The following is a 24234-nucleotide window of genomic DNA, read 5'->3' as shown; positions in this document are numbered from 1 at the left end:
AATACTCACCAGCAACCACACACCACACCACAGAAACACTAACCCAGGACCCAATCCCTGTAGCAAACCTCGTTGCCTACTCTGTCCCCATATCTACTCTTAGTGACACCATCAGAGCACCCAACCACATCAGCCACACCATCAGAGGCTCATTCACCTGCAAGTCTACTAATGTTATATATGCCATCATGTGCCAGCAATGCCCCTCTGCCATGTACATTGGCAAAACCTGATCGAATTGGCCCTGTCAACACTGGTTCTCCACTTGTGAGGTCAGTCCCTTCTCTTCATGTATCAGTATATTTATGTCTGCATCTGTAACTTTCACTCCATGCATCTGAAGAAGTGAGGTTTTTACTCACGAAAGCTTATGCTCAAATAAATCTGTTAGTCTTTAAGGTGCCACCGGACTCCTTGTTGTTTTTGTGGATACAGACTAACACAGCTACCCCCTGATACAAGGCTCACAAGTGAAAAACAAGCTCAAGTATCACACTGAAATGTAAGTACAGTATTTATATTCCAATTTATTTATTTTATATGGTAAAAATGAGAATGTAAGCAATGTTTCAGTAATAGTGTGCTGTGATTCTTTTGTATTTTTATGTCTGATTTTGTAAGCAAGTAGTTTTTAAGTCAGGTGAAACTTGGGGTACACAAGACAAATCAGACTCCTGAAAGGGGTACAGTAGTCTGGAAAGGTTAAGAACCACTGGTTTATTATATGGATCTTTTATGATTAAGGGTCTATGACCTTTACTCATACTAAGTACCTTACTCTGCACAAAGAAAAGGGGTACTTGTGGCACCTTAGAGACTAACCAATTTATTTGAGCATGAGCTTTCGTGAGCTACAGCTCACTTCATCGGATGCATACCGTGGAAACTGCAGCAGACTTTATATACACACAGAGAATATGAAACAATACCTCCTCCCACCCCACTGTCCTGCTGGTAATAGCTTATCTAAAGTGATCATCAAGTTGTGATCCCAGGCTTCCCCCCCGCAATCTGATTTTAGATTAAGGTTGGCAGGGTCCCATTCTCCTGAGCTAACAGCCGCGATTTGACGGGTGGCAAAGCCCAATTTCAATTTAAGCTGTTTGATAATAGATTCACAACGACTGTGGTTTACCGGAGTTCTGCCTTGTTCTAGTGTTAGCTTTTTAACCATCCCTTGTAGGACCTGATTCTCTTTAATTAGGGCTTGGTTTTCTTTTTCTATTTGTTTAAATGTGGTAGTTTGCTCTGTCAGGAATCTTTCTTTACTTTTGTATTCCTGCAGTGCCTCTTTTATTATTTCCATCTGGCTTTGTGAGTTTATTGCCACCACTTTCCAATTTTCTATCCCTTTTTCCAATTGGGTTAGTTTTTCCTGCAGAGAAATTTCATTTTCTTTACAGGTAGTTAGGCGGAGGTAACTGTTATTACATGCCTCCCATAATAGCCAAATAGCTGCTGCGTCTCTTTTGGCAGCACTAGAAGGTTTGTACATGAGGATGTATTGAGCCAATCTATCCTCTAGGTCTGATATAGTACAGACATCTACAAGGACTTGTTCAGTCCATGGATTATGTCCATATCTTTGGAGGACTTGTTTGAAAGGTGTAATTTCTCTAATGAAAGCCGAGGCGGGAGCTCCCTCCGGTTTCATTCCTCCCTCCATACCTGCTTTACCCTGTTTTTTCTTTAACATTCTAACAAATTTTTAATTTTTCTATCACTCCTGATTTTATTCAGTGCTTAATCTATGCTTGTTCTTCCCTGCTACCTTCTCGGAGGTCAGCAGGTCTGGTTAACCTGCTTCTCCCTGCTACCTTCTCGGAGGCCAGCAGGTCTGGTTAACCTGTTTCCCCCTGCTACCTTCTCGGAGGCCAGCAGGTCTCCTGCTACCTTCTCGGAGGCCAGCAGGTCTGGTTTAATCTGTTTTTCCTGCTACCTTCTCGGAGGCCAGCAGGTCCCCTGCTACCTTCTCGGAGGCCAGCAGGTCTGGTTTAATCTGTTTTTCCTGCTACCTTCTCGGAGGCCAGCAGGTCCCCTGCTACCTTCTCGGAGGCCAGCAGGTCTGGTTTAATCTGTTTTTCCTGCTACCTTCTCGGAGGCCAGCAGGTCCCCTGCTACCTTCTCGGAGGCCAGCAGGTCTGGTTTATTCTGTTTTTCCTGCTACCTTCTCGGAGGCCAGCAGGTCCCCTGCTACCTTCTCGGAGGCCAGCAGGTCTGGTTTAATCTGTTTTTCCTGCTACCTTCTCGGAGGCCAGCAGGTCCCCTGCTACCTTCTTGGAGGCCAGCAGGTCTGGTTTATTCTGTTTTTCCTGCTACCTTCTCGGAGGCCAGCACAGTCACTGGATGAAATTTCTGGCCTGTGTTATGCAAGAGGTCAGATTAGATGATGACAATGGTCCTATAGGGATTTAAAATCTATACAGCTATGCATAATACCCTTTTCTTCAATGGGACTACTGCAGAGCAACCTGAGTAAAGGCAGTGGAATCCAGTTCAGAAGATTTATTTTTATTTAGTAAAGCTATTTGTCTTTAAGTACTCTGAAAGCATCATGCATTGGCACATGCACATCTAAAATGCAGAGTTAACAACCGCTTTTTCCATCAAAACATCTTCTTCTGCTCCAGAAATTTTACATGATAAAAACTAGTTACCTGATACATACGCGAGCGCTGCTCTGTGTGTTTATGATAATCTACATCTGAAGTACACACATGCCATTTTCTATCTTTCTGGGAGTTTCCTTTTGAAGAAAAGCCTCAAGGATAAGTCAGGTTATAAAAGCACACACAAAGTTTGTTTAGCAATCCCTGGGGACGCCAGGTAGAGCATTGAACAGTAAGTCACTTTTTATCTTAGTTAGTAAAAGCTGCTGCTGAGACACTGTCATTGTGTGGTACAGTTACAGATTTATAATGAGAAAAAGCAATCGATGCAAAGCTTTGCCTATCATGTGGATTAGACAGTCTAAGCTTTTTCCTTTTGACTTGTTCTAGATGCTTGGAATTTGGATTCTTGCACTTTTTCTGCTTGGTACAACCAGAGGTGAGGCATAGGATTTATGTCAATTTCAGTACAGCATTTCTATTCTGATCACAATCATCTTCTTTTCCCAGGACTTTGCTCTATGTGATGAAGGTTCTATGTGGTAATGACTATCTGAGTTTGCAGCTCATTTGTAAGGAGGGTGAGAGGTATGATTTGCCATTCCCTCAGGAAGTCCCAGCCCCAGTTCCTGAGCCTTGCAGGTTAACAAGCAGGTTTACAAAACAGGAAGTATGGGGAGATTTCTTCCCCCCAAAAATGCTGTTATCCTGGTCTTCTCCACAAGGCCACAAGGTAAAGTGGAAGGATCTTTGTACCTACTTCCTCCCTTGTGCATCCAGAATAGCATGGGCACAATCTGGCTGGTAATCAATTAGGTTCACATTGTGGAAATTGCCCATGACAAGGGACAGTGAAGAGCCAGGGGGAGGGAGCCTATGGAGGAATGTTCCCCAGAGAAAGAAAAGGAGGACTTGTGGCAACTTAGAGACTAACAAATTTATTAGAGCATAAGCTCTCGTGAGCTACAGCTCACTTCATTGGATGCATTCAGTGGAAAATATAGTGGAGAGATTTTATATACACAGAGAACATGAAACAATGGGTTTTACCATACAGACTATAACAAGAGTGATCAGGAAAGGTGAGCTATTACCAGCAGGAGTGGGGGGGTGGCGGGAACACGAGGACACCTTTTGTAGTGATAATCAAGGTGGGCCATTTCCAGCACTTTACAAGAACAGTAGGAGGGGAAATAAACAAAGGGAAGTAGTTTTACTTTGTGTAATGACACATCCACCCTCAGTCTTTATTCAAGCCTAAGTTAATTGGATCCAGTTTGCAAATTAATTCCAATTCAGCAGTCTCTCCTTGGGGTCTGTTTTTGAAGTTTTTTTGTTGAAGAATTGCCAGTTTTAGGTCTGTAATCGAGTGACCAAAGAGATTGAAGTGTTCTCCGATTAGTTTTTGAATGTTATAATTCTTGACGTCTGATTTGTGTCCATTTATTCTTTTACATAGAGACTGTCCAGTTTGACCAATGTACATGGCAGAGGGGCATTGCTGGCACATGATGGCATATATCACATTGGTAGATGCGCAGGTGAACGAGCCTCTGATAGTGTGGCTGATGTGATTAGGCCCCATGATGGTGTCCCTTGAATAGATATGTGGACGCAGTTGGCAACGGGCTTTGTAGCAAGGATAGGTTCCTGGGTTAGTGTTTTTGTTGTGTGGTGTGTGGTTTAGATCAAACCTTGTCAGGGGGAAATACATACTCCCCACTACATGCTGGCCCTATTCTGTGGGCCTGTGCGGAAGGCCTTTGCATCACTGGGGGTGGACTGTGGCCCGGGGGAAGCAGTTGTTGTGCTCTGCCAAGGGCAATGCCTGCAGTTGTAGCTGGCCTGAATGCGGGTTGCTGCGCTCAGAAAGCACCGAGAGACCATTGGAGGAAAAGTGCTGTCGGGACAGAATGTGACAATTAGAACCTACCACATCTTTGCTCATTCACATCCTGATAATTTGATCTGTGTGCTACAGGAAAGGAAGTTTGCTTTGAAAGGCTCGGGTGCTTCACAGATGATATACCATGGGCTGGAACTATAGAAAGACCAGTGGCAAAGTTACCCTGGAGTCCAGAAAAGATAAACACCCGCTTCCTTCTTTACACAAAAAAGAATCCTAATAACTTTCAAGTAAGACCTGTTTCTGTTTAAATATTGCAAGTGACTGAGGGTGACCAGGCAGCAAATATGAAAAATCGGGACGGGGTGGTGGGTAATCGGAGCCTATATAAGAAAAAGACCCAAAAATCGGGACTGTCCCTATAAAATTGGGACATCTGATCACCCTAAGTGACACGTACACACAGAATATAGCAACATCACCTTTTAGTGCTCTTGGCATTCCCAAGGCCAGTGAGAGAAATGGCCAACTCTCCAATTTGGTCAGGAGGCAGCATTTTCCAGGCCCTCAGAAATTTCCTGTCCACCCTACCACAAGTCTCACTAAGTCTCAAGGGACAGAATTCTCACTGGTGGATGCAACAGGTGATTCTTTGAATAGACCCAATCAAGACTTTCCCAACCCTATGCAAACGACAGACGGAAGGCTCCCTCCCCAGAAAGGACGGCAAAAGTCACCCCTAGCCACACTTTGCATTTTTCCTGTGTCTGTTGAGAAATGTTAGGAAAATCTGTAGCACTGGAGCTTGTTTGGTGAGAAATGGAAAGGACACACTAAAGGTGAAATCCTGGCTCCACTGAAATCAATGGCGAAACTCCTCAGCCCCTGTCCTGCAGACATACACCGACTTACTGTCACATGTGTAAAGTTCAGTGCATGTGTAAATGCTTGCAGGATCTGGGCTTGCATAATAACAGTGTTGTTTTCTATTCACATTGCTGTTTTGATAAGGTTTTCACAGGAAATAGCTAAAACATTTACTATTTTAATATCTACAACAGGAGATCACTGCAATAAATCCAGCAACGATTGGCTACTCAAATTTCAATACAAACAAAATAACACGTTTTATTATCCATGGATTTATAGACCAAGGAGAAGAAAACTGGCTGTCGGACATGTGCAAGGTATGGTACTATCTGGATATTCTGTCATTCTCAAATCACTTAGTTCACATTTATGAAGGTATTCCTGTAATTATTCATTTTCTCTATGTCTAACTAATGCATATCGTGCCATCTGGGCTGACAAGAAGAGGAAAGCTGTCCACGTCTATCTTTACAAAATTAGGACATAAAATGTTGTTCACCTGAAATCTATTCAGTTCTAGCTCCACTTCCAGGAAAAATCTTAAACAAAATGGGCCAAATTCTACTCTGTGTTGAAGTCAAAGGGTTTATACAGACATAAATGATGACAGAATTTGGTCCAATCAATGTTTTTTCTCTGGCATACAAAAAAAATGCAGTAAAATGCTGCTTACAAATTAAGGAGATTCCAAAGTTTGTTAAATTGGGAGAGATCAAGCTTGTTGCTGCCCAGTTCTGCCGATTATGAGCTGGATTAACCTGCGAGGGTACAGGAAGGCTCTGAGGGTGGAAGGTCCACCGAGGAGAGTGGGATAGCCCATGACACTGAACTGGGCCGCGATAGCTGGGGAGATGACATGGCTCCTAACATTCCTATTCCAACCATCTGCCCCTCTGATGCATTTTTACTCATCTTCAGATCCATCTCCTCTTTTCACATTTATACAAAACATTTTTCTGCAAGTGAGCATTTGCAATCAGAATGGCTGAGCTGGCAGGGCAAAGCTGTGCAGTTTATTCCTTTGTCTCGAGTCAGTAGCTAATTCCAGGGAAGCCTGGAGCCCTATATTTGAAAATCTCATCCTTGTCTTTGTTCTGAAAGTTGGCACTTAAGACTGATTTTATAAATACATTTTATATTGGTCTAGACAGGCTCCTCCCTCTGGTCCTAAATAGGCCAATAGGCCACCCAAATTTAGAAAACTAAAAAAAATCAGTTCTCCTGGAAGAGCTGACTTGCTGTCTAGTAAAATTCTGCTCCTTCTTCTTTATAACACCAACTGTGACCCACCTGCATCAATGGATGGGGGAAATTGATGGGGCAGGTGGTGAAAGGGACACAGTCCCAGCAGCAAGGAAGGGAGACACTCACCAAGGGACAATAGGTAGCTCGGCCCCTGGGAGTCTCTGGCACCCATTGGCCAGTTGGGGTAGAAGGGTGCTGATTGGCCAACATTCCCCAACTCCCAGGATTTAGCCCAGTTCAGGGGACATGTGGAGCCTTTTTTGGCTCCGTTCCACCAGTAAAATTCTGCTTCTTGATCTTTGTGGATAACAAAAGAGCCCTGTAGTTGGCAGCTCTGCACAAAACCACCCTTTTGCAGCTCCGAAAGCAACAATACACAAACACAGGACTTCTCTAACCTTCTCCCTGGGCTGAATACTCCTCCTCTCTCCAGCGGTCATCCCCTCCTTCAAATTTCCCATTGCTTGGTTCTGAATGACCTCAATCTCCAGATCACCAAAGAGGCTGACGGTCCATTGATCACAGTTTGAGAACCACTGACGTACAGCCAGATTCTGCCATCCTTATTCACAACAAGAAGTACTTTACTTGCTTTCACTGGCATTACTGACACATAACCCAGAGCATAACATAATACACAAAATATATCAGAGCTGCTAAAAGAGGGTGTCTTTAGCAAACCATTCTACAGGTCAGAGCAAGAGAAGCAAAACCTTATGTATCCTCTTGAAAATATAAATCCATGTGTTTGATAAATACAGATCATATATAAGTTTTTAATTATCCCACCTTTTAATTATTATGGAAAAATATAAGCTTCTAACTGAACTTATAATTTACAGGCTGTGACTCTGCATCATTTACATAAAGAATCAAGACATGAACAGAGCCCTGGTGTAATATAGGGGCTGTACTTGAAAAAATGTACAGGGAATTCCTATGACATTTATATGTCTTTCTGACTGTGTTAAGTAATTAGCAATCTGAACTGGTGCTGATAATGTTTGCTTCTGTTCTTTTTAAATATATATTCGCACCAGAGGATGTTTGAAGTGGAAGACGTGAACTGCATCTGCATAGACTGGAGTGGTGGATCAAGATGCCAATATACCCAGGCATCAAACAATATCCGTGTCGTGGGCGCTGAAGTGGCTTATTTTATAAATGTGCTTATGGTAAGGGATCTTCTCGTTCCACAATAGGATTATAGTCATAGAGTTGCTGAAATGTATTCTAATCTAAATAAACAACCACAATGAATTGTCATATAGCCAGCAAAAGACAGTTCTCCTCCTGCTAGATTTTAAAGTCCTTTCAACTCCCCCATAATACATAGAGTTTGAATATTTTCATTCTGCAATTACTTTTATGTACTTTTGTGGATGTGAAGGTTTGGGTAGTTTTAAAGATAGAGAAGTAATGAACAGGGCAATTTACCCTTTCTCAACCACGAAAGCTATAGGACCCATCTTAAGGGATACCCATACAAAAGCCTACAATAATTGGCCATTGGACAGCAACAGCCACCTCCCAGGAGGAAAGAGCAGAGTCCTCTCCCCAACCCATGAAGAAGTGTCACCTAGATCTGAGTGTTTGGGGACAGGTGGGCTCTTCCCAGCTGCCCCAGGGCAGGGAGACGGGGTGTGGGTCTGTAATCAAACTAAGGGCCAGATGTTCAGCTTGTGCAAATCTCATAGATCTACTGATGTCAACGTAACTCACCATTTTACACCAAATGTGGCTCTGGGGGGCATTTTCAAAGTCACAAAGAGCCATTAGGGGCCAAATTCCAGTTGAAAGTTGGTGGGAATTAGGCACCTAACTGCCATTTTTGCCTTTGAAAATCTCTCCCTCTGTCCCTAAATCTAATGACTTAAAAATGCTTGCAACTAGGCCTGAGTGAAGCTATGAGGAGAGGGATGGTGCCTAATCTTTTCTGAACTAGTTTGCCTCCGGCTAGCGTAAATACTAGGGGGCTGGCTCGCCATTGCCTTGCAGCCTGTGTTGTCAATTACATCTGTGCAAATTACAAATCGGAATGGTAGTGTTTAGCACTCACGTTGCACTGGTGCTCACTCCCACACAAGGTGCAAAGCAGTGGAGAATCAGGCCTTAGCAGACTGTGGGTGTCCTACATAAGAGTGGCCATGAATTTTTTCCCTGGACATTCATGAGTCGGCAAAAACAATGTCAATAGGACGCCAAATACACTTCCGTTCACAGTGGGGCAGGGAATAAGGGGTCTGGCTGGTGGATCCATGACTATCCACTGCCAAAAATCTCACATGTGTGCAGAAGTTGCAGAGGTTAATAATGCCTTGAGGCTGTAGTAGCAGCTACTGAATGGCTCTGTTACTGTTCTACACCCTGGACCCTGTCCTCCCTCCAATTCCATGGACCTCTGCTCTGCACAGCCCATTTCTGGCTTTAGTTGTGTAAGCCAGAGCTTCTCTCTAGACCTCATATTAGTGAAAATATAGATTCTCTTTCGTTACAATTGATGTTTTCCTCAGGAACAATATGGATACTCTCCTTCCAAAGTCCATTTCATTGGCCATAGCCTTGGAGCGCACGCTGCAGGGGAGACAGGGAGAAGGAGGCCAGGCCTTGGAAGAATAACCGGTAGGTTAATGAATTATAGCTCAGTCTATACCAATGAAGAATCTGAAGAGAGCACTGTTAGACCTTAACATTACCTGGCGTTTTTTTACTAAAACAACTACAGTATCTGACTGAAGGGCAACCCTCCAGTGTAATGAACTGGTGGGTGTGTGTATGCATGCATGCCCATGTGTGGATGTGTCTGCCACTGCCCCCTACAGGATGGAATCAGAACTCCACAACTGTATCATAACCTCATATTGCTAACAGCCAAAACTGTGCCCTTCTGCAATAACACCATCCCACTCTCAGGAAGGTGTTACCCAGGTGGGAATCTCCATAAGGATCCCTTCATGGTGTTCTTGCCCTAACCTTAATCTTTGTGGGAGGAGATATATGCCCCCTGCAGAATGTCCCTGAGATCTTCTTACATCAGGGCTAAATTTGTCCCCATGAAGTGCAGTGGGCAGGAGACGGTTAGCTGCATGGGGTAGTGATCTGTACCAGCATCCCATCCCTAGGATATGGCTGGCCTCTGCTGTGTACAGCAGGTCCTCTTTTGTCAGCTGTGCTCTAAGGATGGTCCCAGGGAGCCTGGGCTATTCTGGCTCGGTACATAATGACTTAACATTGCGACACTGTGGCATTCTGCCTGCCACTAAAGCTGCTCAGTGCAAACGCACAACAATCTAGTTCATTTGACAGATTTTAAGTTACCTGCACCAGTTGTAATGAGTCTGATTTTTTCCAAAGCATTCGCCCAACCCTGTTATAGCAATGCAGGCTTAACATGGTGATTCCCACTTTCCTTATCCTTTTGGGCAGATTTTCTCCTATCGTTTACTTCTCTCATTAAGCCAGCTTGTTGTGCAGGTGCAGCAGCATGTCCTGTATTTAAGATCACCCACTATTTGGGTGAAGTGTGCTGTCCGCAGCACAACAGTGAGAGGAGTTAATTGTCTGGTGCCATGGTTTTGCTATCCAATATCCATTCCCAGAAAAGGACTGATTGAAACTGACGTAGCAAAGACAGAAGGTTGACCCTTCAAATGTAACCCTTTAATCTCCCTGCTTTCCTAGGTTTACATCAAAACCTTCACATCTGGGCAATGCATTTACACACATGAATTTTAATTTCTGTTATTTTTCCAGCAGATTTTTTTTTTAGTTTAATTTCTTAGGTTTTTGAAAACAACAGGAAAACAAAAATGTGCTGTTAAAATGACCGTAGCAACTGTTTTAGGGCTTGATCCTGAAAGATGCTGAGCACTCTGGCCCCAATCCAACCAACTATTTAAGCATGTGTTTAACTTAAAGGATGTGAGTGGTCTTATTGGTCTCAGTGGAACTACTCCAATGCTTAAGGTTAAGCACATGTTAAAGAGCTTTGCTGGAGCATGGACAGAGCACTCAGCATCTTGCAGGATCAGGCCCTATGACCTGTTAAGGTCATAGGGCAAATCCTAACCCCTCTCCCTTAAGCTCCTTAGATGCACCAGGCTTGAACTGCTGTAGAAATGTCACTGTTCCGTTGTGCAGAGGAGAACAAACAGTATAACAGAAGGTGCAAAAGGATTCCACAATCACCTGCATAACCCCAGCGCAATGCTCCACAGTGGCTATCTCAGGGGGATTGTGCAAGGGGTTCACAAGTGGCTGGGGAGAGTGACACCAGCATGGCCGTTGAGTCTGCCAACTGCACAGATTCACTGCCTACAAAGCCTTCTTTGAATTAAAAGAGAGGGAGAGCACAACAGCCTGCGGCCACTACTACAGCTCATGGGCCAGAGTAACAGCTGCAGACAGAGTGTTCAGTGCCCTGGCTCTGGGCTGGATGGATGGGCGGAGGATTCTTTCCTTTCAGCAGCCACACAGGTGACTCACCCAAAGCTCCTTTACTCCAGGGCTGTGGTGTTCACGTTTTATTAATACAGTCCAGACAAGCTGCAACTTGACTATTTTTAGTAGTGTTATTCATTATGCCAAGAGAGCTTCTGCATAGCAAACTGATCTATCACATAATACATATTTACTTACTTATTTCTGAAAATACAGCTAATGTATCCCCCGGACTTCAGGGCCAGGCTGTTTTACAGACATATTCAGCACTCACCCGGACAAGCTGTTTGTTTGGATTCCTCATTCAGCACACAGGCCAGACAAAGAGGGATGTGCATTAGGCAGAAAAGCTGCCCCTCATGCACAGAAGCCAATTTCAGATGTTATGAACTTAACTTTTTTCCATTATAGCATCTTCCAAAGAGCCTGGGCCTGCCAACCCTTGGGCTAGTAGTGTGCAAAATTCAACTTAAAAACAAAACTAAAACTGCTGCCCAGGGAAAGCATCAGGTACCAGCACAGGATAATAAGTGCTTTGTAATTTACAGGATTTTACAAACACTTGAGTCGAATGCAGTGAATGAGAAAGAAAATGAGTCTCAGGTTTATGCTAATATCAAAACTAGGTGTCTAAAGCTAGGCTATGTCTACACTTGCAATTGGACGACAAAACTTTTGTCGTCCACAGGTACTTAAGCCCCTCACCCCTGAAAGACAAAAGTTTTTCCATGGCAAGTGCCTGTGTGAACGCCGTGCACATTCCTATCGACAATGTGAACCCTGCTCGTTGGGGATGGAAGTATTTTGTTGGCAAAAGTGCCAACAAACAGCATTCATACTGCCTGACTTCTAGCGACATGGCCGTGTCGCTAAAAGCTGTGTCATGTAGACATGGCCTTAGGCTCCAAAATCTGTACCTAGGCACCTAAAGAAGCATCATGATTTTCAAGTGTGTTGAGCACCCAACAGCTCCTACGGACTTCAAGCTCGTCTGAAAATCTGACCATTCAGGTTATGGATTTAGGAGCCTCACTTTAGGCACGCTTTAAAAAAAAAAAAAAAAAAAGTTGGCCTAAAACAACAATCTATGTTGCAGTAGTTGGAATTCAAGTACAAACATTTACAAGGCCAGCTCCTCAGCTGGCATGAATCGGTATAATTCCATTGACTTCACTGGAGCTACTAATCTACGCCAGCTGGAGATCTGTCCCACACTGTTTACCAGTGCTGCAACTAGGCATTTTAGTGCCCGGGCGAGCAAGCATATTTGCACCCCTACCATTTTTTCACCCCATTTTTCCACCCCCCGCACCCAGAGCTTTGCTTCCTGGGCTGTTACCCTGCTCACCCTGCTATGGTTACGGCCTTGGCATTTACCACTGACAGATCGATCATTCTATATATTTGTTAGCGACTCTAATTCTGAAGTGAATACAACTATGTAGCCGCCAGAGACCCATCTTCAAATATATACAGTAGTAGAACTAGCTAGCTATATTTATGGGCACACATAAGTGCACGCACGTGTAATTGTGCATATATTTCTTTAAGGACTGGATCCTGCGCAGCCTTATTTTCAAGGTACTCCCATTGAAGTCAGACTAGATAAGACTGATGCAGCCTTTGTTGATATTATTCATACTGATTCAGCTCCCACGATTCCATATCTGGGTAAGTTTCCAGCTGCATTGCATTATTATTATCGCTTTGTCCTGTGGTAGCACCAAGGAGTCCCAGTCACAGAATATGACCCCACTGCTGTACAAATACAGGAAAAAAACAACAAAAAATAAACAAACAAAAAAGCCCACCAGTCATTGCCTCAAAGAGCTTACAAAGTATAGCCCTATAGCATTATGTAGAGCTGCTGCCAGGAAATACATGACGGTATTTAAATTAAAATTTGCTTACCCCCGTTACAAACATTGCAGGTTTTGGCATGAACCAGGCTATAGGACATCTTGATTTTTATCCAAATGGAGGAATACATATGCCAGGATGTAAGAAGAATCCTGTTTCACAGATTGTTGACATTGATGGAATCTGGGAAGGTAAATATGTTAAGCAGATGATGACTTCTATTGAGGGTCTACATCAAAATGTATTGAGCTAACATAGCAGCAATCTTCTTATTTCAACTATTTTTGATTATTTTCTTTACGAATGCCAATAGTTACAGCCACAAACAACAGTGAAACTGATAGTATGGTCCAAATGTACTCTGGGGGGCACGTTCTAGTAGGGGGATCAAAGAATGAGTAGCACGAAGGCTTTGCTTTGGGAAAAGGGAAGGCTTTGCTTTGCTGATGGGGTTGAGATTGGGTATCTTTACCTCCAACCACCCAGAGCGTCTGCATTGTCAAGTAGTGGGTACCCGTACAAGGTTGGGGGCGAGGAGCAATAACAATAGTTCCTGCTCCCCTTCCACATGTGTTTGGGCTCCATGGGTCTGCAAAGACCCAGATCCCACCAGCCCTGTTCGTTCAAGGACCTTGGCTGACCCACTATTCAAACTATCCAGCTTTGGCTCTAATGGAGCAAGATTAACTTGAGTTTATTGTAAATAGTCCATCATGCTGCCAAATAACAGGAACAAACTTCAGTGTGATTGTTCCAGTGCACCTTGCACTGTTCCCAGGTAACTCCACAATAGAAACAAATATTAATTCATTGGTCCATCTCATCCAAACCTGCTGCCAGTTATCTAATCAGAGAAACAAACCCTACTCCAACTATGCCAGAAGTTTAGCTCTGGAACATCAACATTCAACTTTGTTTCTATTATGTTGTCATCTGACAGCCATACTGGGTGAGAGTGGAACAATAACATTCATGTCTATTTCTGCTATGGGATCTCTGGCTTCAATTGTTTTGTGAGCTTTGGCAGCTAAATTCAAATGTGTTTCTATTCTGTAGTTACCTGTTAGCAATTTGGGTTGCACTGGAACAATGTAATTTTTGTTTCTATTATTAGGCAGTTGGAAAGAGTTTGGCGTATGATAGATCATGCGCATTCAGATTTGTTCCTTATTTTGTATATTCCAAATCCTGTTGTTATTTTTATTGTTAAGAATCCTGTACATAGTGCCATACATTTACATTGTACCCGACAGAATGTAAATAAAGCACATAACCTGCCCTGCAAACCCTTGCAGTCTAAGATTCCAAAGCTGCCAAAGGATCTGCAAGCACGAACTTTTACATCTTTTGGGAAATCACATTGATAAATCAAGACATACAGTAAGGACAACACCCCAGCTATAGCAGACATTTATTTTCCCTCTCTCATAAAACCTGAAAATTTTCCTGGGATTTCTTTCCTAGCCCTTTCCCTATGAATCTCTTCTTTGCAATTACTGGCCTATTTCTGCAGTCTTTACTCACAAATTCTTACCTGTGTAAGCACTGCAAGATCAAGTTCTCTATTAATAAGGATGCAGAAAAACCCCTTGCACTTAATTACTTCTTTTTTTCACCTAAACCCAGAACATTTAAGGAATTTTAGTACAAAATAACGTATTTAAAATAATAACATGCCCCTTCCCCGCCTCAAATAATCAGGTGGTCAGATTCGCAGTCTGCATAAATCAGCATTGCTCCAGGAAGCTTAGTGTTAAGGAGGACATAGTGTTTCACACACTACATTTTGTTTCCTTTTATATAATGATAAGGAGAGCTGTTCCCTACAGAGGCCCTTTATTCATATTAGCGAGCATTACTGCAATTAATCACACACTGGGGGGCTACGCATGTGAGTAAGTATTCACCAACATGAACGAGGAGTGCACGCTTGGACCCTATGTTGGTTACACATCTGCATTTTGCACACTCTGTACTATGTGCATTACACCGAGGGTCAATACAGTCACTGAAGAAATAGGTCTCAAACGGCAACTCAGGTGCTGCCCAGACTTGTGACGACGTAATGTGGAGCTTTATAAATCATTCAAATGCCACTATCAGTTCAATACCACGATTCCAGTCTGAATAGTTTACAGAAAAGAAAAACCTAACAACCAATAGCCTTGCAATACGGTATGTAATCGGAGCTTCTTTCCACAGGAACTCGTGACTTTGTTGCTTGTAATCATTTGCGAAGCTACAAGTATTATTCTGACAGCATCCTCTCTCCCGATGGCTTTCTCGGATACACCTGTGCTTCATATGACATTTTCCAGACAGTAAGTCATTCTCACATCCCAAGGAATGAGCGGCTCTTGTCTGTGCAGCTGCATGCGGTAGAACCAGAGTCTATTCAGCTCAGGCCACTTTGCACTGCGTGAGTGCAGGCATAAGGGGAAGTAAGGGATGTGCTGGGGCACTGGGGGATGGGGATGGGGCATGGAAGGGGCACGGTGGAGCAGAGTTATGCCTGGCTCTACAGTGGCCTGAGGTTCCTGAGAGACCTCATGCCAGTGGCATAAGTTAGAGCTGCTCCTGCAAGCTCTCACCCCGCTGTGGCGAAGAGGGGCTCAGGCAGGGGGGGGAAGAATCTGCCCCAGTAATTATTTATTGCGCACATCCAAGGAGAAGTGAGCACAGCCCCCATATTTTAGCATTTTGCCTTGCAAATAATTTTGAAATAAAATCATTTACCTCAGTGCATGCTCGGTGACGCCCCTGATGACCTCAAGGAACAAATACAGATGGGATGTGGCCTAAAGCCACTGCCTTCTCCTCAGTCCCATAGCTCTATGTATGGCCCAACTCGGTTAGCTAACACTGTAGCAGGCTCATCAACCCAGCTATGTGGCCCACCCACCAGTAAAGGGGAACAGAGCTCCGTGCGCAAGGGGTAAATAACAATAATACCGAGCACTTACATAAACCTTTGCATCATCAAAGCACTTCACAGCCACCCATTAGATGAGCCAGGGAGAGCATGATCCCCATCTGCTACCCCCATTCTAAACCACTGAGTTTAAGAGAGGGAACTTAGAGAAATGGAGACACCTCCTTCTAGCAAACAGCAAACTGGGATGAAGTACAAAGGAGACATTTATTTCTCCAAATCCATGGGGTGCCAGGCAGGGCCCGTCCTCCTCCTGCCCTCTCTAGGGCAGCTTATTTCAAGCAGAGTTAGAGTTAGCCCATAGACATGGCTTAGCAGCATTTTTCTACACCACTCACGACTACACACGCCTATCACTAGCAGGGCTGGAGCGAACTGCACGTCATCAGCTGGATAGTATTGATGGGTCTGAACATCAGAAGATGAGGAGGATTGGAGGGAATAGGTTAATTCACATGAGCTTTTCTTGTGGGGGGAGAGAATGGGGCTGTTTTGCAACGTGCTGCCACAGAGAGAGAGAAACAATTATATTTTTAGAGTTTCTGTGGCCAAATGATTTTTTCCCTGTCTCCTTGGGATAGAGCCTCATTAGGATCAGCCAGCAGATCGAGTGACATGATTGTTCCCCTCTATTCAGCACTGGTGAGGCCTCATCTGGAGCACTGTGTCCAGTTGGGGCCCCACACTACAAGAAGGATGTGGAAAAATTGGAAAGAATCCAGCGGAGGGCAACAAAAATGATTAGGGGGCTGGAGCACATGAATTATGAGGAGAGGCTGAGGGAACTGGGATTATTTATTCTGCAGAAGAGAAGAATGAGGGGGGATTTGATAGCTGCTTTCAACTACCTGAAAGGGGGTTCCAAAGAGGATGGATCTAGACTGTTCTTAGTGGTAGCAGATGACAGAACAAGGAGTAATGGTTGCAGTGGGGGAGGTTTAGGTTGGATATTTGGAAAAATGTTTTCACTAGGAGGGTGGTGAAGCACTGGAATGGGTTACCTAGGGAGGTGGTGGAATCTCCTTCCTTAGAGGTTTTTAAGGCCCGGCTTGACAAAGCCGTGGCTGAGATGATTTAGCTGGGGATTGGTCCTGCTTTGAGCAGGTGGTTGAACTAGGTGACCTCCTGATGTCCCTTCCAACCCTGATATTCTCTGATTCTGTGAATTGGCACATATATTTCGATTAGGATAACTGCTTCCCATGCTCCAAAGGCGGATGCCCCGAAATGGGTCACTATGCGGATAAGTTTAAGGACAGAGTTACTTCTGGGATCCAGAAACTTTATCTGAACACTGGAGAGGCCAAGGATTTTGCTCGTAAGTTCCTACTTCTTTACTTGCTTCTATTTACACTTGAGCACCAACATAATTTAAAATATTTAAAATATTTCCCTCTCACTTTAAATTAGTTTTAATGGATGAAGGACCATACCATGGTGGAGGGGCCCTCTCCCCTCCCTGTCTTGACAACACCAGTCCCAGAAAGCCCCCAACATAACTCCATAGGTGTAGTTTGACTTCTATATTTGGGGGGACAGCTCCAGTCTGGCCAATGGAGCTATGCGTGTGTGTGGGGGGCTGCAAATTCCATGCCTGTCCAAGGCTTACAGTTTGGGGGTGAAATGCCCCCTCACCCTCCAAACTAGGCCCATGTATAATTCCTTCCCCTTATGCTGGGGGTGGGAACGCAGCTGGAGTAGGAGGTAGCATAGCCACCTTTCCCAGCTGTAAGTCAACGGAAAGTTCCCCTCTACAGAATACTCCTCCGGCTGTCGGATGCTTTAAGTCCTCTTTGCCCTGCTTATGGACCAGAAAATCCAGTCCTCACTCTTCAGTGTTGTTCCCTACAACACCCCCAAGTTGTGAATAGGTACTTTCCTGGTCAATATGACATGTGATATGTTCCTTCTATCACAGTATGGACTATTTTTCACAAATAAACACAAAGTCCATGAATTTCCTCTGCCTTTGATCTTTGTGCAGTCATTCACACCATGCAAACTGGGAATAAAATGCTACTACCAGTGTGCGTGGAGAATTGTGATTTGCTAGGGTTTTACACTCTTTTTGAAAGGCTGTAAATGACTGCAGAGTGTGCAAAGCAGTGGAAAAGCAGGTTCCTAGTATTCGCCTATAAAAACAGTCTATTCTATTGTATTCTCGTCATTCCAATCAGGCCAGAATTTAATCTTGAGCTCAAAGTGAAGTGACAGTGATGTTTTCCCTTTGTTTTGTCCTGAAACATAAAGTAGTGATAGAAAATCAAAACTAGGCCTGTTGCGTTTGTTTCTATGTGGGTACAATCGAATTCATTTTATTTCTGCTGTGTAGGTTGGAGGTATAAAGTATCTGTGTCAATTGCTGGAAAGAGCAAAGTGAGTGGGTATGTAAATATTGCCCTGTACGGAGCTGGAGGAAACACAAGGCAATATGAAATTGTTCAGTAAGTTCCATATTATAATGAAAAATGAGCTTCTCTGCTATTAGAATATTTAATTCATCTATTTTTAATTAATGCTTCTTCTTAATCTACAGGCCAAATTTTGCTCTCACATACAGTGGTGTAAATCCATACTAACTGTATTGGCTCTGGATTTACATCAGAAGAAGCGTTAGAATTTACCCCTACTTCTCTGATAACTATAGGGATACAAGAACCTGGGGCTAGATCCTGATCTCAGTTACACCATGTCATTTAACTGAATTCTAAAATGATACTATGGATTTACACTAGTATAATTCTGATCCCTTATCTTTTGCATGTTTGTAAAATGTTGTATCAGTTTATGGTGCTATCGTAGGCGGTGCTACCCAGCTTGGCCTGTCATCAGGATTGCCTGACACTTTCTTTTACAAAACCCTATTTTTGTGTGGTCATCACTTTGCCAAACTTTAACCATTTCTGCTGAAATTTTCTATGTCAGGTGGCTGCTTTGGACAGAAAGCCAGGCAGATATTAAATTTCAGCTAGAATGGTTCAGGTGTTTCTGAGAAAGAGATTAAGGAAAAATACAGTGTTTTGCCCATATTAAAAAAATTCTTACAACCATTACAACCAAGAAGTTAAAAAATCAGAGAATATCAGGGTTGGAAGGGACCTCAGGAGGTCGTCTAGGCCAACCCCCTGCTCAAAGCAGGACCAATCCCCAACTAAATCATCCCAGCCAGGGCTTTGTCAAGTCTGACCTTAAAGTTCTAAGGCCTTCATGCTTTAGAGCAGAAACTTTAAATTTATCAGTGGGGTCATCCTGGTGTCAGGAATGTCTCTTTTGCCAACCCCATGAAAATTCATCCACATTTGTCCTACATTTCTGAAAAATCTCAGTTTGCACATGCTTAGTAAAGACCTGTTAGAGTTTGACATTAAATTCTCCAAAGAATCCATCTGCACTGAGTATGCTCCAGCTCCTCACAGCTGCTATCTGCAACCATATGCTGCATGCAGCATCCCAACAAAGCTCTTGGGTATGCTCTATCCCATGGCTGCAGGAGCTGAGCAAGACTTTCCCTGCAGATGTTGCTCTAGGCAGCCAGGGACCACTGTGGTACCAGGCACAGGAACTGAGAGTAGGGACACAGTGTCTGTTGTACCCTCAATGCTCCCCCATGCCTGGCAGCAAGGAGGAGAAGAAAACAGCCTAACTGGAATGCAGAGATGTGAGTAGGTGCAAGAAACTGGGAAAGAACAGGATTAGTGGGGAGATGGGGGTTGCTGGAGCCAAAGTGCAGGGGATGGATGGGGGTTAGGGGCAGGGAAGCAAAGAGGGAGCGAGCAGGATCCAGGGGGTGGAGGTTTGATGTGGCGGGGCGAAGACAGAGGAAAATGGATAGCATGTGATCAAGTAATTTAAAAGAGATAATATGCAATGGTGTAATTTAAGACTTTATCATAATACATACACACAAAAAAGGCCAAATTAAAGTTGCATGGACAGCGTTAAGTCTGGTTTTTTCTAACTTATGAGTGCTTGACTTTGCAACGTTAACAATGCTCTTGAACTTTTTTGGGGTGTAATTATATATAAACTTAAATTTATGCTGCCAAAGGGTTTAGCATGAGAAAGCTGGACTTTTTAAAAGAGCCTAAACTCCCTTTGAAGTTGAAGTTGTAGATGCCCAAATGCCCTTGAAAGTCAGTGGGACCTACGTGCTTTGCTCCCTTAGGCTCTTTTGAAAATCCCAGCTGTAGTGCACATTGAATAAAGCTATGCATTGCAAAGCATTGCAATTTTCTGCTGCAATGTGAGTTTATTTTGATTTTCTGAGTTAACAATCCTGTTCATTTTTTGTGCTAGCAGTACAAATATGTTAGTGCTGGATTACTGTTTATCTGGCATGGTCAGTAATATATTATGCTGTCATGGAAATTTGGAAGGGTAGTAGATCTAATGGGAAGATATTTTAAGTGATTTTCATTATAAATTATGTTCAGCTAGATTTGATTTAGATTCTCAAGGGATGCTAACAGAAGGCACAGCTCTGACACAAAGCACTTACCAAGTAAATTCTGCTTGATGGGCAACCCACACATATACTTTGCCAATTTGTGTCTCTCTTTGTATCCTTTCCCCACGCCCACTCCCATGCGTTCTCTGTGCCTGGAACTGCCTTCCTAACCCCATTCGCCTTGTCACCTCCCTCTTCTCCTTTAAATCGCTTCTCAAAGCCCACTTCCTTAATGAGTTCTTTGTGCAAGTAATTGGAGCTACTCTGGATTTATGCCATGTAGATGAGAGGAGAATTTGGCCCCTTGCCTCTGCGGAAGAAAAGGCCTGGTGTGCTAACAGCACAGAAAAGACTACCCCAGGATTGACTTCTCCCCCTGACATTTCCCAGCCAGGCATGGAGTTTCTTAGCCTTCAAGAAGTTGACTTTTTTTGTTTGATTCTTGCTAGATCCTCCCCTTTCCCTAAGGCTCTTCCTGCATGACCAATCCAACCGTTTCAGAGACTCGGTGAAAACATGGGTGTCTCCTGACTGAGTCTACACACCTACATTTTGTAGCACATATGGCACCACGCCTGCGTTTTGCAACTGAACTGAAGATAAAACAGGTCTAACATATGTGCAAAACATGGCCAAGACCCTGCCTACGCTACCAAATGAAACCATGCTGCAGCCAAGCCTCAGGGCACTGTGTTGTAACTGGGTCCCCTGGAACACTATATTTTAATATAGGGGAGGTACTGTAGAGCATGGGTATGCCAGACAAACATCCCTTTGGTCAGCAGGTAATGCATTCTGATGAACATTGATTTTATATGAGGACAGGAAAATTTCATTTACAAATTTTTATGTAACATGAACATTTACATGATATTGAGGTAACCGAGACAATAGAATGGGTTACCTAGGGAGGTGGTGGAATGTCCATCCTTAGAGGTTTTTAAGGCCCGGCTTGAGAAAGCCCTGGCTAGATGATTTCGTTTGGGTCGGTCCTGCTTTCAGCAGGGGGTTGGACTAGATGACCTCCTGAGGTCTCTTCCAACACTAATCTTCTATGACTCTATGATCCTTGCTGTTTGACAAGCTGAAGGCCATGTTCATTATCAATATGCTACTGTAGCTACTCAAACAGCTACACTCTATTGGTAATTAATATTAAACCTCACTGGATATTATATACTTTTGTTCTTGAAGGGGGACCCTCAAACCAGGCAAAACATATGCCAACTTCATTGACGTTGAACTTAATGTTGGGACTATTACAAAAGTTAAATTTCTTTGGAACAACCGTGTCCTAAACCCAACCTTACCCACACTGGGAGCAGCAGCGGTCACAGTACAAGCTGGAGAAGATGGAAGTGTGTATGTACATTTATTGTGAAAATTTCAAATTCTTTAGGAGCTACAAGTACAGCATGACATATGAGGGTAATAGTGCTTGCACAAGAACAGCCATTTAGAGCATTAAAAAAAAAGAAAAAAAAAGAAAAGAGGAAAAATTTAAATTTCCTTCCCCACAAGCTACCGATGTAGCCTACTGGTAAATATTTCTGTCAGATATCGTCAAGGAAAAATTATAAAAACATCTGGATTTGGCTTCAACAAGAGCAACGGTTTTGTATAAACCTCTGTGCTTTGGGTAGGAAAAGTTAACTTAACTGTGGCTTAGGTAATCAGCACAGCTCTTTCCAGACATCAGACTATTGGGTACTACAAGTTTTATACTAGAAATGGCCATCAGGGTTTAAAACTTACATTAGGGGGTCTGATCCACTGTCCATTGAAGTCAATAGGGGTCTTTCCACTGATTTTAATGGGTGTTGGATCAGGCTCTGGAAGAGTAAAAGGTAATGGTAATATGTCTTCAGTTCCCACAGACAGAGCTAGTACTTATAAATTGTGCTTAAAAGGCCTGTTCCAAAGCTCACTGAACTCCACTGAAAGACTCCCGTTGACTTCAATGGGTTTTGGATAAGGCCTTAAGATTGTAGAAGCAGTGTACTTCATGGCAGTTACTGATTGGAAGGTGCTCGTTAAGTTAATTCTTTTAAAACAGCATGTTTCAATCAGTTACCCACCAATGATGTTTTGTTACCTTTTCTGCCCTTCTGAATGGAGACACAATGAAGGGGGAGGTACATTCAATGGGTCACGGATATAATTAAAAAAATCACACAGCTAAAGTCCATTCACTTGAAATAGAGATGTGGTGGGGGAATCTCAAGCAAACCAAAATGTTCACAGCCCAGTGAACTATGGTACAGCAGAGTGTACAAGTCTACTTCTGTTTTTTGCATTCAACAGATCAACATGTTGAGGGATACGTCCCCATGAGTTATTCTATTTATAAACGTCCCATGAGCTATTCTATTTATTCATGTCTTGGCAAACACCTAGCAACCATCATCTCTCTAATGCTGGTGGTATGCAAATTGAGCAGGAAAGGTACACAACCAAAGGAATGTAGCCAAAAAAGAGAGGCCAATCAATCAGGATGATTAAAGTCCCGTGGTGTTTTAGCAGGAAATAATATTTCACATTTAGCAACCCAAAGCATTTGCTTGTTCTTTTGTGCCAATGTAACAGTATTTCATCATAACTTTGTCAAAAAACAAATTAGGTTGGCTTATTCTATTAAAAAACCACTGGTACAATTACAAAAAAGAAATAAATCTAGACACACTAAAAGCACTTTACATCTTTTTTTCTCCTCAGGTTTAATTTCTGTGGCAGCGAAACTGTGCGAGAGAACGTTCTGCAAACTCTTACATCTTGCTAACAACATACAAAAATGTCAGCACTGTATGTTAATATTAATAAAAGTTGATAATGAATAACTGTCCCACTCCTTTTATCATCATTATGTGTATTATGGTAGAACCCAAAAGGTGCTGGCCATTATGCAAATGTACAAGAAGACACGCTCCCTATGTGGAGGGACTTACAATGTTCAAAGATGCAAACATATGGAACATAGGGAACAAGGATATGATACATAAGCATAGTGATCAGGGAGGTTGTCATCTGTTAAGGAGGTGAATTGGTTGTCTCAAATCAGAGGACATACTGAAGCAAATCCTGATCTCAGTTACTCCCATGTCACCCCACTGAAGTCTCTGGAGCTGCACAGGTACAACTGAGTGCAGAGTTTAGCCCAGCTAATGTTTCCACAAACTGGCATAAGTCTCACATTGCCCAATGCCTAAAAACAGACAGACTGAGTCTGAGTGTCCAGAGAGGTCACACGGAGGCAAGTGAGCATGGACTAGCTGTGGATGAAGTAGCGAAGGAGAAAGGGTGTTTGTGAAAGCATAAGTTTTAATAACTCTTACAATCCTGCTCCATATGGGCAGTCATAGTCACGCAGGATCCAATACTAAGCTGGCTTGTGCAGGCAGACACAATAGCCCCTTAAGTAGCGAGAGTGTTCCATTGTGGCCAAACTGGTGAGTCAAAAAAACAGAGGACCCATCCAGGGGAATTTGCATCCACTTACCCACTGAGCATGTGACCTCCACAACCAGTCTCCACAGGAAAACAGGAAGAGAGATGTGCATGTCTGAGGGACATGGCCACTGGGTACATTCAAGCACATGCAGCAGCAGAGTGGCTGCTACCCCTTCTAAAATCACTGGTAACCAGACACAGCCTGGTTACCTGGACACTGTACCCTGCAACATGATGTCAGGTGTCATTGCATCTTGCAGCCTCTTGACATGGCAGCACCTGGTCCTTTTTGTCACAGAGGGGCTGTCCTACAGAACCTGGCTTACAAATTTCAGTGACTCCTCCTAGGGCACCTTCTACAGGCATATTAACTTCCTAGTGTTGAGGGAGATGTCTGCCTTTGTTTTTCATTCCTCATAGCTTGGTATAAGCAGATACTTGCCCATACTCTTGTTTTGACAGTAGTGATATTCTCAGCATTATTCTCTGCCATAGCCACTCCAGCAGACCATGTAATTTTAACAAATACCTAACAGAA

General features: G+C 43.3%; 1 protein-coding gene across 1 annotated transcript; it reads left to right on the top strand.

Annotated features, from left to right (window-relative positions):
* Positions 1-2999: 2999 nt before the first annotated feature.
* On the top strand, positions 3000-23028 carry LOC144267581 (inactive pancreatic lipase-related protein 1-like). The gene is made up of 12 exons (XM_077821668.1): positions 3000-3048; positions 4591-4745; positions 5517-5642; positions 7611-7745; positions 9084-9192; positions 12562-12681; positions 12942-13061; positions 15073-15191; positions 16991-17120; positions 18135-18246; positions 21444-21611; positions 22965-23028. The coding sequence occupies exons 1-12, from the start codon at positions 3000-3002 to the stop codon at positions 23026-23028; spliced, it is 1407 nt and encodes a 468-aa protein (XP_077677794.1).
* The last annotated feature ends 1206 nt before the right edge of the window (positions 23029-24234 follow it).

The sequence above is a fragment of the Eretmochelys imbricata genome, chromosome 7 (assembly GCF_965152235.1).
Source record: "Eretmochelys imbricata isolate rEreImb1 chromosome 7, rEreImb1.hap1, whole genome shotgun sequence".
NCBI lineage: Eukaryota > Metazoa > Chordata > Testudines > Cheloniidae > Eretmochelys > Eretmochelys imbricata.
This window is presented reverse-complemented; position numbering and strand designations above follow the sequence as displayed.

Excerpts from the sequence above, each read along its gene's own strand:
- LOC144267581 (XM_077821668.1), top strand. The coding sequence starts at position 3,000 with ATGCTTGGAATTTGGATTCTTGCACTTTTTCTGCTTGGTACAACCAGA. Across the intron at positions 5,643-7,610 it reads GGCTGTCGGACATGTGCAAG|AGGATGTTTGAAGTGGAAGA; the intron begins GTATGGTACTAT and ends TATTCGCACCAG. Across the intron at positions 15,192-16,990 it reads CATATGACATTTTCCAGACA|GATAACTGCTTCCCATGCTC; the intron begins GTAAGTCATTCT and ends TATTTCGATTAG.